Source organism: Silurus aristotelis, assembly GCF_946808225.1.
Source record: "Silurus aristotelis genome assembly, chromosome: 11".
NCBI classification, from domain to species: domain Eukaryota; kingdom Metazoa; phylum Chordata; class Actinopteri; order Siluriformes; family Siluridae; genus Silurus; species Silurus aristotelis.
Genome location: NC_139584.1, coordinates 1,883,897 through 1,898,176, shown reverse-complemented (window position 1 = coordinate 1,898,176; position 14,280 = coordinate 1,883,897). Strand labels below are relative to the sequence as shown.

Here is a 14,280-nt window from a genome sequence, read left to right as displayed (position 1 = left end):
ACACCCGACTTGTCCAGCCTTATGTGGTTTCTTCCCCATATTGGTGCCATAAAAATCAAATGAAACATCTTCCCAGAAAAATGGAAGTTATTATAAGAGCACTTAGGAACTAAATATGGAATGAAATGTTCTAATAGAAGCCAGTTCAGGTGTCCAGAGCGCATCTTTAACAGAGCACTAATGTAGAATCGTATCAGGACCTGAGCAGAGGCGGTTATAGTGTTTACACAGACGTATTTAAAAACGTTCACGTTTTGTTTTGTCTGAGGTTCACTGAAAAACACAATCAGCCGTAATATGCTCCAGGTGTTTAAAAAACAAAACAATTTTCTCTGTGTACTTCAGCACTTTACTTCATTTGTGTTCGTTTATTCAGGAGCTTAAGCTCTTCCCCAATGACCTCTCCTTATACTGTATTACTGCCGTAATGAATAAAGTTGGTAACGAGGTGGTGTTGAAGAAAAAGTTTTAACATGAAGCACTTGCAGGATCTACAAGTTCACTGTGATACAATCCGACATCTAAACGCTCCCTGAGGGGAAAGTCTTGACTCGATCTCGGCTCCTCTTGTTTCATCCCTGAAGGCTTTTACCAGGCATTTTTGGGCATCTCAGGAACATCTTCGGGTCGGAGGGTCCTCAAATTTTATCAAAGTCTATACGCATCTAAAATGTTTTACAGCCTATGGATAAAACTTGGTGGACACCTGATCATCAGATTTTTGAACATCCCATTTCCACGTTTAATCTCCATTCGCTGTTATTATAGCCTCCAATCTTCTGAAAAAGATATTCCTACTGGATTTTCTGGAGATTCATTCAGTCACAAGGGTGTAAGTAAAGTCAGGTACAGATGGAGGTGAGGTGAGGAGGCCTGGGGGTGCAGCCAGCATGAAAAATTCATCTTAAGGCTGTTCAATAGGGCTTAGAGCTCTATAGGAAGAGATCTTTCACTCCACCCCATGCAAAGCACATCTTCATGGAGCTGGAACAGGTTTGGGTCTCCAAGTTCAAGTGAAGGAAAATTTCCTCGTGTGCAAAAAAAAGAAAAATCTTTAGTACAAATATTTAGTAATAAATTCTTACTGTAATTATTATAAACTGAAGCGTATGATGATGAAGCTCTATGAGGTTCCTGTGGAACGTTAAACCTGCTTTTTACTCAGTGAAATTTTTTCTTCACATATACCAGCGATGTTACGAAGCTGGGGTCTGCTGAGAACAGGGTCAGCCATGATGCAGTGCCCCCTGGAGCACAGAAGGTTAAGGGCCTTGCTTGAGGGCCTCAAGAGTGGCAGCTTGGTGATGCCAAGGCTTGAACCCCCTGACCTTCTGATCAGTAACCCTGAGATTTAAAATGAACGACCACCTTCTTATGTTTACGTCTTCAATGGAGGAATCATGATAGACTGCAATTAATATAAACAGTCTGCTACAATAGTTTAGGACATTCACGTCTCCATCAGAGACCTGCTGATACCCTCTACAATGTTCAATCATGAAAATGGATTTCCTTTTGAGGCTCAAGGTTTCTTCCTTGGGTTTTTTTTTCCTTCAACACCGTGACCTCTGGTTTGTTAGGGTCACATTTTAGGGACTCATTTGTAATGAAAAAAATATATTCCTTTGATACTCAATATTCAAAAATTAAGAAAATTTTTGAATTTATTTATTTTGAAAATCAATAAAAAATTTTTATTCAAATAAAGATTCAAATTTCTCTTATATATTCATTTGATTTAGAATATATTTGAAGCAACTTTAAAGTTGCTTTTGGACGATTTCTATTATTAAAGCACTTTACAGATAACATTAAATGAAAATAAAGAGAAGAGAAATAGAAACGTAATAAACGTGTGTTTGGTTGTTAATTGGAAAAATTCTGATCGGTGGTTTGAAGCTACTTTGACTGTTCAGACTTTCAGTAGACGTCATGGCTTTTCGGAAGAAACGGTAAATATCTTTATGCAAGTTATTTTTAATTATGGACTGACTACACATTATGGTAGATTTTTTGATGTCTTTTTTTTCTTTTTATTTCTGCTACTTACTCAATTACAATTATACTTTAATTTCCATGAATGCTAAATACTGCTAGTGTAATGCAAAAACGTGCCTGAGACCTGGCGCGCGCGCACACACACACACACACACACACACACACACACACACACACACACACACACACACACACACACACACACACACACACACACACACACACACACACACACACACTCTCGGACCCACTCGTTATCTGATTAGACCTGACGCCCTACATATACTCTACTCTAGACCTACATATATATGTATGTATGTATATATATATATTTTTGTTTCACTGAGCCACTTGTCTTTATTTAAATGAAAACATCAATCTGTTGAGAGAAAATAGTCCTTGCAGATGACAAACATATACAAAGAAACATTCAAGAAATATACAGCATCATCCACATATCTTTTTTTTTTTAATAATTAGTAAAACAGAAAAAAAAAAAAAAAAAAAAAAAAAAAAAAAAGAGAACACCATGCTTGTCGTTTGAATGTCGTCAAGAGTCCGAGCTTTTCAAAAACCGTTGCGCGTCGAGTAAAAAAAAGTGCAAATATATACAAAAACACTTCATTGCAGCCAGCGTTTGAACAGACTCATTCCTACAATTTCCTGTGAACCGACTTAAAATCAAAAAAATTAAATGCAAGAAAAAAAAAAAAAAAAAAAGGAATAATTTAAAATAAACAGTTCAGAACCAATAATTATACAAAATATATTTATATATTTATATAGAATTAAGGACTTGGCAAAGCAGTCATTCATTCCTCAGTCAATCAGCCAGACACATAATCACTTCCTCTCCAGACGCATCGTTAATGTTAATAAACTACTTTTAATCTTTAGAAACTGTAAACAAGTCTCGACGATATCATTGATTAGAACATTTGGGAGAAACGGACAAAAAAAAAAAAAAAAAAAAAAAAAAAAAAAAAACGACATAAATTAGAATCAAGTAATTTCAGACAGAAACGCGTTTTTTTTTTTTTTGTTTGTTTTTTTTTAAACATCTTTTAGAACTAGAACACTGACTGAAATGTAGTAATGGATCAAAAAAACAGACATTTTCTTCTAGTGATACTACAGAAAAAACACTATTTCCCACATCACTCATTCACTCGTTCCTTTCTTCCTCACGAGTACAGGTGCTTGTAATAGTATGCGCTTTTTGTTTGTTTGTTTGTTTTTTGTTTGTCCCCCCCCCCCCCCCCACACACACACACACACACACACACTTTACACACTGAAGCATGTTAGAACGGCTGTGCTGCAAATAAAACCCCGATAGAGACGACGTTTCGGTTCGTATGGCTAGAGGAGAACGTAACGAGGAACTCTCTCTCTAAGACGACAAACAGAGAAAAAAAAAAACGGAGAGAAAAACGAACGTAAAATCGATCGCCCTGATGGCCGTTAGTCTTACAAGCAGTGCGTATATACGGAGAAGGAGGACCTTCCCGACAGTACGTTTGGCTTTTACTCACAGTTCAGGAATTCGGATGTAAACCTTGAGATCTGGTCAATCAAACTGATCGTGACGTATAGATATATTCATTTCTATATATTTCTGTGTTTTTTTTTTGGTGTAGATTTATGATTGGTTTTAATTTTACTGAGTGGTTTCTCTTCTGCTGACCCGAGAACTCGCGCATGCGAAGTCGCTCGCGGATTCCACACGAGCCGCCGCCCCCCATCGCCCCCACCGACCCCTCCCCCACCCCCGATTTCTCCTCCTCCTCCTCCTCTTCTTTTCTTCCTTTCGCCCCAAGAAGGAAAAACATAAAACACGTTAAAAAAAAAAGAAACGATTTCGTTATCAGGGCTTTTTAAATTCTAATGAGCTCCACATTCGGGTACAAACACTTCGCCCAAACCGACCCGATTTTCAGCAAAACGAGGGACGTTTTATAAAGTTTTTGCTTTACTTTCAGAAATACACGGTACGGCCAAAAGTATTGAGACTTTTGCACACAATTTAAAGTTTAAATAATGCAGTAATCAGAATCATTTATCGATCCGATTGGGGAAATTGTTCGGTTGCAGTTGCTCGCATTAAAAGATCAAAGATGAAAGTAAAAAAAAAAAAAATGATTTAAATAAAAAAATTTCAATAAATATACATATTAAAAGGTATATATTAAGTGAAATTAATACTAGTTCCAGCACAAGATATGCTTTCCATGGGTTGGATATGGTGGAAGATCTCCTGCTATAGAGCTCCGACCTCCAACCCACATCATTACAAACACCTCTGCTGAGCAAAAAAACTCCATAAACAAACTCCAAAGTCTTGTGGAACAGCTGTGCAGAAGAGTGAAGGTTGTTATAACAGCGAATGGGGACTGAATGTGGAAAAGAATGTTCAGGTGTCCACAAACTTTTGGCCATACAGCGTACGACTGGGCTGAAATGCGTTTCGCACTGGTTTCTGGTGTTTTGTGTAACGAAGCACCAAGATTATAGAAAAGAAATGCTTTATCTGTGAGATGCAGGAACGGCAAAAAAAAAAGCATTGGAGGATTCAGATACTCAGTAATTCATGCAAATTTATGCGGATTATTTGTTTACGATCTGAGAGAAAACATCATCAATAAACCTTGCGTCCATCTTCCTACGCCTCAAATCCCAAACTTGCGCATGGATCTCATTTGACCTTTCTTAACCTTCAAAATATACATGACGCTATATAATTAAAATGACGCAGCGGCATAAATCCACACGTGGAGTTTACACGTCTCGAACGTCGGTAGAGGGGAGGAAACGATACGCCGGATCGCTAATACTGTACACCTTAATAGCGTATCGATCGTTCCTGCGTTAATAAATAACTCAATAAATTAGAATAAATACGCCATTATTAATTAAGGGTGGAGCCACATATGGAAAAAAAAGCTGACGCTATTTAGCCACGCCTCCATTTCCAAATGCTTTCTAGAGTACCAGAGACGTTAAAGTGGCGGGAAAATCGAACGACGTTGGCGCAGGATTGATTACGGATTCAAGAATCAAGTTCAAGAATTTTCAAGTCGAATGCCTTTTAAAATCGGTGAAATAATGAAGAAGAATTTTGTTTTCGTTTCCCGGTTGTGTTTGGTTGCTACGGTTACACAGTTTACACTTCGAATTCTGCAAATCGCTGACGATTACGGACAAAATGCATAAATAATTTGCGTGGTATGGAAACGGGACGCTGAAATTTCAACTCATGGCTTCCGTTTTTGAACTCGACTTATTGCTCTCGGATGGATGGATCTATTACGTCAGGATGCCTGTTATTAAAAAAACCCTCTCCCGTCAGAGAAGGAGCACAAGATCTGAGTTTAAACACTCCAACCCTCACAGTAACACAGTGGTATCATACAAAAAAAAAAAAAAAAAAGAATCGAAGGAAACAAGGATCAAGTAAGGGGAGGTGAAGGGGTACGGGGGTTAGAACATAACGGGTAAAAAACGCCGTCAGAGCAGAAGTATCCGTCTCGAGGGTCACCACGGTCGAGACGGTGGGGGTGGGGGGTGGGGGTGGGGTTTAAGGGTGTTCAGGGATAAGTCCAGACGTAACAGAAAGGCAAGCTCTGAAGGACGCTGATTCGCACCGCTCAGGTCCGTTTGGCCCCGGATTCACGAAAGACGAGAAACAGAACGAGAGAGAAAAGGCTCTTTTCTTTTTTTTTTTCCTTTTTTTTTCTGTTGGTCTATGGCGATTTTTGACACACGAAGAAAACGTGGTGAGGGATTCCTTCCAATTTGCGGGGATTCCCTCAGACCCTCGAAAGCTTACAAATGTTTTAAATTGCATCGTTTTGCGTTCGGCATTTTTCGACACACACACACACACACACACACACACACACACACACACACACACACACACACACACACACACACACACACACACACACACACACATCCCTCTCGATCATGGCACTGGCTTTTACGATTCGGCGCGGTTTCCACGGCAACGGCACACGTAGCGCCTTTTCTTATTGGAATGTATCTTAGTGATCCACAGTTGTCCGATTCCAAAAGTTTTGTTTTCTTTTTTGGCAGTTTGCCATTGCATGAGACGGTAAAAGAATGAGGGATAGACGCCGATAAGGAGGAGAGGCAGAAAGACGGAGCCCAAAGGGAGAAGAGCGGAAAGAGGAAAGTGAAATCTTGAGATTAAGAGATTGAGACAAAAGAGAGAAAAAGAGAGAGAGATTGATATAGAGAGGAGAAGTGACGGGGTTTTGGCTGTGCAGGTTCTGGTCCACAGTAAAGAGTGAAATATTGGGTGTCCGTGTGCTGTGGTTGCTTGAGTGTTGATTGTCCAGTGTGTTTCGCTTCAGGTTCTCCCCGTCCCATCACAAGCTATGGACGTTTCAGTACCGGTCAGTTCCTCCGAGGCTTCCAGCCGACCCCCTTCTGTCTTCATCCCTCCACTCCCTTTATAACTCCCTCCTCTTCGTTCCTCTTCCCTTCTTCTCCTCCTGCACCATCAGCTGCTGCCAGACATCAGGTTAATGGCTTGTTCCAGTTTGTGTCTCAGTTTGTGTTTGCGGCAGTACCCGTCTCTGTCCAGTGCCGTCAGGATCTACATGATGAGAGAGAGCGAAAGGAAAGCCATTAGCTGATAGACACACACACACACACACACACACACACGTTTTAATTCAATATTCCGTGGTCAGCTTTCTTGTCACGGAGTGCTCGAAAAGGCTGAATGGAACTCAGGATGAAAATTAAGCATGATCTCATAAGACATGTGCATTAAAAATGGACCCAATATTAACATTTCCAATTCATGGACTTTCTGGAATTTTTTTTTCCTCTTTGCTCATAATTTCTAAATATTTGTTTATCCCTCCAAATTGATCTGTATTGATTATTTGGTTGTGCGTTATAGGAACGCTGGTTTCTGTTATCTAAAAGATCTTCAATAAATTATGAATCGACCTGATCTTTAATAGACGGATAGATCGATAAATGGATGGACGTTGGGTAGATGGGCTGATAAGTGGATGGATGGATGGATGGATGGATGAGTGTGGATCCTGAATAAAATAAAATGATAACCTATTAAATATATAGAACACACAGCTTTAGAGGTTACACAGCCGTGGCCCTGCTGCCCTGATACCCATAAATAACATTCTACCCACTACTGCACACACACACACACACAGAGAAGCACAAGCACACACACACACAGAGAAGCACAAGCACACACACACACAGAGAAGCACAAGCACACACACACACAGAGAAGCACAAGCACACACACACACACAGAGAAGCACAAGCACACACACACACACAGAGAAGCACAAGCACACACACACACAGAGAAGCACAAGCACACACACACACACAGAGAAGCACAAGCACACACACACACACAGAGAAGCACAAGCACACACACACACACAGAGAAGCACAAGCACACACACACACACAGAGAAGCACAAGCACACACACACACAGAGAAGCACAAGCACACACACACACAGAGAAGCACAAGCACACACACACACAGAGAAGCACAAGCACACACACACACAGAGAAGCACAAGCACACACACACACACACACAGAGAAGCACAAGCACACACACACACAGAGAAGCACAAGCACACACACACACACAGAGAAGCACAAGCACACACACACACAGAGAAGCACAAGCACACACACACACAGAGAAGCACAAGCACACACACTTTACAAGACAGCGATTGATAAACTAAAACTTGCTTGGTGGGTGGATGAATGTTTTAACTATTTAAAGGAGGGATGGATGGATGAATGAGTGAGTGGGTGGATGAGTGAGTGGGTAGATGAGTGGGTGGATAAGTAAGTGGGTGGATGAGTGAGTGGGTAGATGAGTGAGTGGGTAGATGAGTGAGTGGATGAGTGAGTGGATGAGTAAGTGGGTGGATGAGTGGGTGGATGAGTAAGTGGGTAGATGAGTGGGTGGATGAGTAAGTGGGTGGGTGGATGAGTGAGTGGGTAGATGAGTGGGTGGATGAGTAAGTGGGTAAGTAAGCGGGTGGATAAGTGAGTGGGTAGATGAGTGGGTGGATAAGTGAGTGGGTAGATGAGTGGGTGGATAAGTGAGTGGGTAGATAAGTGGGTGGATGAGTGAGTGGGTAGATGAGTGGGTGGATAAGTGAGTGGGTAGATGAGTGGGTGGATAAGTGAGTGGGTAGATGAGTGGGTGGATGAGTGGGCGGGTGGATGAGTGGGCGGATTAGTGAGTGAATGGATGAGTGGGTAGATGAATGGGTGGGTGGGTGTCTGGGTGTGTGGATGGATGGATGAGTGGGTTGATAGATGGGTGGGGGAGTGTATGAGTGACTGGGTGGATGAGTGGGTGGGTGGATGAGTGGGTGGGTGGATGAGTGGGTAGATGAGTGGGTGAATTAATGGGTGAATAAATAGGTGGGTGGGATGGATGTTACAAAAAAAGGGATGGGTGGATGAATGGATGGATGGATGGGTAGATGGATGAGTGGGTGGATGGGTAGATGGATGAGTGGGTGGAAGGATGTATTTGGGTGGATAAGTGTTCTCAACATTTAAAGGAGGGATGGATGGATGAGGAGGTGGATGTATAGGTAGATGGATGGGTGGATGAGTGGTTGGATAGGTAGATGGATGAGTGGGTGGAAGGATGTATTTGGGTGGATGGATGTTTTGACTATTTAAAATGGGTTTAATGGATGTTTGGGTGGGTGTATGGATGAGTGAGTGGGGTTTGAATGGATGGATAAGTGTTCTGAACATTTAAAGGAGGGATGGATGAGGAGGTGGGTGTATAGGTAGATGGATGGGTGGATGAGTGGGGGGTAGATGAATGGATTTTTAAGGGGATAAGTTGATGTTCTGACTGTTTGAGGAACAGATAAATGGACGAATCCTCTTATGAAGAGATGGAAAAGTACATGCACAGACGGATAGTTTTAGTTTACAGAGAAAAGAAGTGAGTATATGACCCAAGTCTAACACGTCTAAGCGAGCGTTCCCACTCGGTGATCACGTGACTCCTCATTCTGCTCTGAAACGTGTTGAGAGTGAAAGGAAATGAAAGCAGGTCTGGGATCAGTGTGAAATGGGTGTAAATGGATCCTGTGGGAACAGTGAGAGCAGAACCCACCTCCTCTTTGTACTTGTTGATGTAAAAATAGAGCTCATTGAGCGCGCTCAGTGTGTTGAACTCGCTGCCATGGAGACGGGACTGCTCCACCAGATAAGCGTCCATGTCTTGATCGCTGATACTCGGCATCTTGCTGATGTCTCTGTAGTACCTGTAAACACACACACACAAAATCAATGCTCTGCTTATTCCCAGTGATCAATGTGAATTTACCAGCATGATTGTGTGTGTTTTCAAAGGAAAAATGTTCATTCCATAACAATATGCACTGGTATGTTTGCCAATCAAAGAATGGATTTAGTGGCCTATTTTTGGTTATTTAAGTGCCTTAGAATGGATCATCATGAACACTGAAAGCTGGGATCTGATTACAAAACAAACTCATTTATTTTGAGTTTTTTAGAGTTTGTAGCAGTACTATATGATTAAAGCCTGAAATTCACCACGTAATAGACATCAGGTTTTATTTACCTTAAATAGACCAGATGCTGGACACGCAAGAACCTGTGTAGTTTTAATGAAGGAGGCGTGGCCTGTGTATCTGTTAGTCTCAATGAAGAAGGCGTGGCCTGTATATCTGTTAGTCTTAATGAAGGAGGCATGGTGGCCAGTGTATCTGTCAGTCTTAATGAAGAAGGTGTGGCTAGTGTATCTGTCAGTCTTAATGAAGGAGGCGTGGCTTGTGTATCTGTCAGTCTTAATGAAGAAGGCGTGGCTTGTGTATCTGTCAGTCTTAATGAAGAAGGTGTGGTCAGTGTATCTGTCAGTCTTAATGAAGAAGGTGTGGCCTGGGTATCTGTCAGTATTAATGAAGGTGTGGCCTGTATATCTGTTAGTCTTAATGAAGAAGGTGTGGCCTGTATATCTGTTAGTCTTAATGAAGATGGTGTGGCCAGTATATTTGTCAGTCTTAATGAAGGAGGCGTGGACTGTGTATCTGTCAATCTTAATGAAGGAGGCACGGCCTGGGTATCTGTCAGTCTTAATAAAGAAGCTGTGGCCAGTGTATCTGTCAGTCCTAATGAAGGAGGCGTGGCTTGTGTATCTGTCAGTCTTAACAAAGGAGGCGTGGACTGTGTATCTGTCAGTCTTAAATGAAGGAGGCATGGCCTGGGTATGTGTCAGTCTTAATGAAGGAAAGAAGGAAGCGTGGCTTGCATATCTTTTAGTCTCAATAAAGAAGGCGTGGCCTGTATATCTATCAGTTTTAAAGAAGGTGGCGTGGCCTGTATATCGGTCAGTCTTGATGAAGGAGGCGTGACCTGTTTATCTGTTGGTCTTTATGAAGGAGGTGTGGCCATGTGTGTCATATAGTATTAAAGAAGATGGTGTGGCTTGTGTATCTGTTAGTATTAAAGGAGGCGTGGCCTGTGTTTGTCAGTCTTAATGGAGAAGGTGTGGCCTGTGTATTTGGCAATCTCAGTGAAGGAGGCGTGGTCTATGTATGTGTTAGTATTAAAGGAGGCATGGCCTAAATATCTGTTAGTCTTAATTAAGAAGGCGTGGCCTGTGTATCCGTCAGTCTCACTGAGATTGGAATAAATATTTTCCTGTAGTTTCTGTGAATCTAAACATTTTCAAAAAACAATTGTAGATCTTTAAACCCATATTAATTGGATTCTGCTATAATTGTTACACCAAAATGTATCACAAATGACATTTTAGCCAATTTAAATTCACCGAAATATAATGATCATACAAAATTTGGGTTGGTGTCAGAAGAACCTAAGACGCAAGATAATCCTGTTTTTAGCAGTTTAGCTTTTATCACAACTGAGATTCAAAAACCCTGTTTAGATGTTAATCATCTCAACCAGACCTGTTTGTTGCAAACAATTAATACTTATTTAATATTAAAACGATCTAATAAAATCACAATTTAGCTTATTTATTTGGTTGAATGAGACTTTTCTAGCCATATGTGTTTCTTCCACAATGTTGGAGGCACACAATTGAACAGGGCGTCTATGGGATGTGGTAGCATTACATTTTGCCTTCACTTGAACAAGGAGACTCAAAACTGTTCCAGCATAACGATGCCCAAAGGGGCTCCATGAAGATACACTTTTCATGGGTTGAAGTAGAAGATCTCCTGCTGTGACCCCTCAACTCTATTAGATATAAATGAATGTGAATGCTGACTGAACCCAAAGCCTCCTCACCACACCTGGATCAGTAATGACTTTACTAACACACATGCTTGTGGCTGAATGAATCTCCAAATTCTCTAAACGAATCTAGCGGAACATCTTCCAGAAGAGTGAAGGTCATTTTAAAAGCAAATGGGGACTAAATGTGGATGTTCAACGAGTGCTCAGGTGTCCACAATCTTTTGTCCATTTAGTGTCTGTATTTATTTAAACAAAATAGAACATTGTTAAAGAAGCAGAGCTTTTTTTGGATCTCATACCTCTCCACCCAGCTCTTGTAATTGGGGATGTCTTTAGCGTAAAGCAGCTTGTTGGACGGGGAGTCTTTGCCTAGACGGTGTTCTGACGTTGAGCAAGAGTCCATGAAAGTCTGAGCCACCACCGACAAGCACGCATCTGTGATACTGCTCTTATGGATATCGAATACAAACTGCGGATTCTTGATGACGTTCACCCAGAACCGTAAAGGCAAACTGCAGAAGAGAAAGAATAGAAAAAAACGACATGCAACAGGAAGTGAGATGGGACAGGATTGTAAGCATGTGTATGTGTGTGTGTGTGTGTGTGTGTGTGTGTGTGTGTGTGTGTGTGTGTGTGTGTGTATGTGTGTGTGTGTGTGTGTGTGCGCGCGTTGGCTTACCAGTTGCTCTTCCAGGTGTGACGCACATCTGGGTCACTGATTTGTCTCTTGTCTGCCTGCTCATCCAGAAAGTCGAACATATACTTGATGGCCAGAGGGAGGGCGCTGCCACGGTGAGCCGTACTGAACACCGTCTCGAACAAATCATCCACAAACTTCTGCAGCGTGCCCTGAACATGCAGCAAATACACGGCTCATGGTTAGAATTTGATGCTCCACTCAACACTCGTGCTATCAGTCTATCAGGCATTATAGTGTTGCCTTATCTTCTCAGTTACGCTCGCTAAGTGCCACGAGGACGACGCATTATTCACGTGTAATGCACCTCAGCTCGGCATCGCGCGCCGTATTATACACCGTACACACACGTAGCGCCGCTCGGTGCACGCGATCACACAGCCTTTATGGCCTCGAAATCCTAAATCTGCTTTGTGATTAGCTTTAACACTGCTCAGGAATAAATCAGGCCAAGTTTATATACAAGTAACTCAGCTTTATGGACCAGAGTGGAAGTGAGTGAGCTAGAACACGATACGCCGAGAGAGAGAGAGAGAGAGAGAGAGAGAGAGAGAGAGAGAGAGAGAGAGAGAGAGAGAGAGAGAGAGGATTGATAGAGGAATAAAAGCATATTGAATAAATAGAGACTGGATGGATGAAAAGATGATTAGATGGATAAATGGAGATATAGATGGATGGTTTGGTTGGATGGAGAGAGATATAGATTGGTGGTTGGATGGATTAAAGAAAGGTTTCATAGAAGGACGGATGGATGGACGGGTAGATAGACGGATTAATTATTAAATGGATTGAAAATATGTGAAATGATGGCGGGATAAAATTATTAATTATTGGATTAATATTTGCTTTTTGGCTGCATAGAAGGATTGATAGGTGAATGGATGAATTGCTGGGTGAATGAATGGATGGATGGATGGATGGATGGATGGATGGATGGATGGATGGATGGATGGATGGATGGATAAATAAATGGCTAAATTAGGTGTATGAATTTTAGGTGTATGAATAAATGTATGGATGGATGAATGGGTTGATGGATGGATGGATGGATGATAGCTATATGAATAAATAGATGGATGAATGGATGGATGGATAGGTATATGAATAAATAAATAGATGGTGTATGAATAAATGGATAGATGGTTAAACATATGAATAGATAGATAAATGGATGAGTGTATGGATAGATGGATGGATGGATTAATGAATGATTTAATGGATAAATAGATTGATGAATGGATGAGGGTATGAATGGATGGATGGATGGATGGATGGATGGATGGATGGATGGATGAGGGTATGAATTGATGGATGGATGAGGGTATAAATTGATGGATGGATGGATAGACAGATAGGTCAATGAATGAGTTAATGGATAAATAGATGTATGGACTAATAGCTGGATAAAGAGATGGGTGTATGAATGAACAGATGGATAGATAAATGGATGAATGGATGGATTAATATATGGATAAATGGATTAGTGTATTTCAGTGAAATTGATAGATGATTGGATGGGGAGATGGATGAATGTATAAAAGGAAGAATCTATAGCTTGATGAGTCTTGGACAGATGTTTGGCTGAGCAGATGTAAGATTACAGCTAAACGAGCAGATATGGAAAGTTTGGGTAGAAACACCAAGAAAACCTTTGATAAATCGCACAGGAGACATCAGTTCATGTCTGGATACCTTGGTGGCCAGAAGGCGCGTGAGGTAAATCTCGGACACCATCTTGCTGCTGCGGTCTCCTTCACGCTGGTCTGCGTGCTCGTGGTTTTTTACCAGGTGCCACAGTTTGGTTCCAGTCTCCTGGTCAGGGGTGATCATCGGTGCTCGAGAACGCAGGCTATCCGGACTGCTGGAAGTCCTGAGCAAGCTCTCTGTAACGGGGAACAGCACATAACAGCCATACGACGTCAAATCACGGCCTGGTACACAATATACCTTCAGTGAAGAAAATTACTGTCCATGTTCTTTGTTCAAGTTTAGAGCCCTGATTTCTTTTATAGCGAGAATTAAAATGTCTACAGAAATCAAATGTTCCAAATCTTTCTCGTTCTAAAGAGATTTACCAGCCTGCGTCCAAGCAGGTGCTTGGGTTCAGACTTCAGCCGCCATTTTCAAGCAATAATTTCAGGTCTTTGTGCCTCTGAGTCTCAATAACTGCTTTCTGGGACTCGTGTAAGAAAACCGAACAGGGACAAAAACGGTAACACGGCGCCAAGCAGGTCTTCAAGAAGAATAAATTGACCTTGTCACACTGATCTGAGGTGAACAGTGGTGTT

The 14,280-nt window shown here is 41.5% G+C and overlaps 1 protein-coding gene across 1 annotated transcript in view; it reads right to left on the bottom strand.

The window, feature by feature from the left end:
- Window positions 1-2,329: 2,329 nt before the first annotated feature.
- Window positions 2,330-14,280, bottom strand: part of plxna3 (plexin A3) — a 171,513-nt gene continuing 159,562 nt past the window's right edge. Inside the window, exons 28-32 of the mRNA XM_083554849.1 lie at window positions 13,685-13,875; window positions 11,975-12,144; window positions 11,595-11,807; window positions 9,185-9,335; window positions 2,330-6,622 (exon numbers count right to left, since the gene is read on the bottom strand). Of these exons, the coding sequence (XP_083410975.1) occupies window positions 6,527-6,622; window positions 9,185-9,335; window positions 11,595-11,807; window positions 11,975-12,144; window positions 13,685-13,875 (821 nt within the window). The 3' untranslated portion in view covers window positions 2,330-6,526. The remainder of the gene's footprint in view (window positions 6,623-9,184; window positions 9,336-11,594; window positions 11,808-11,974; window positions 12,145-13,684; window positions 13,876-14,280) is intronic.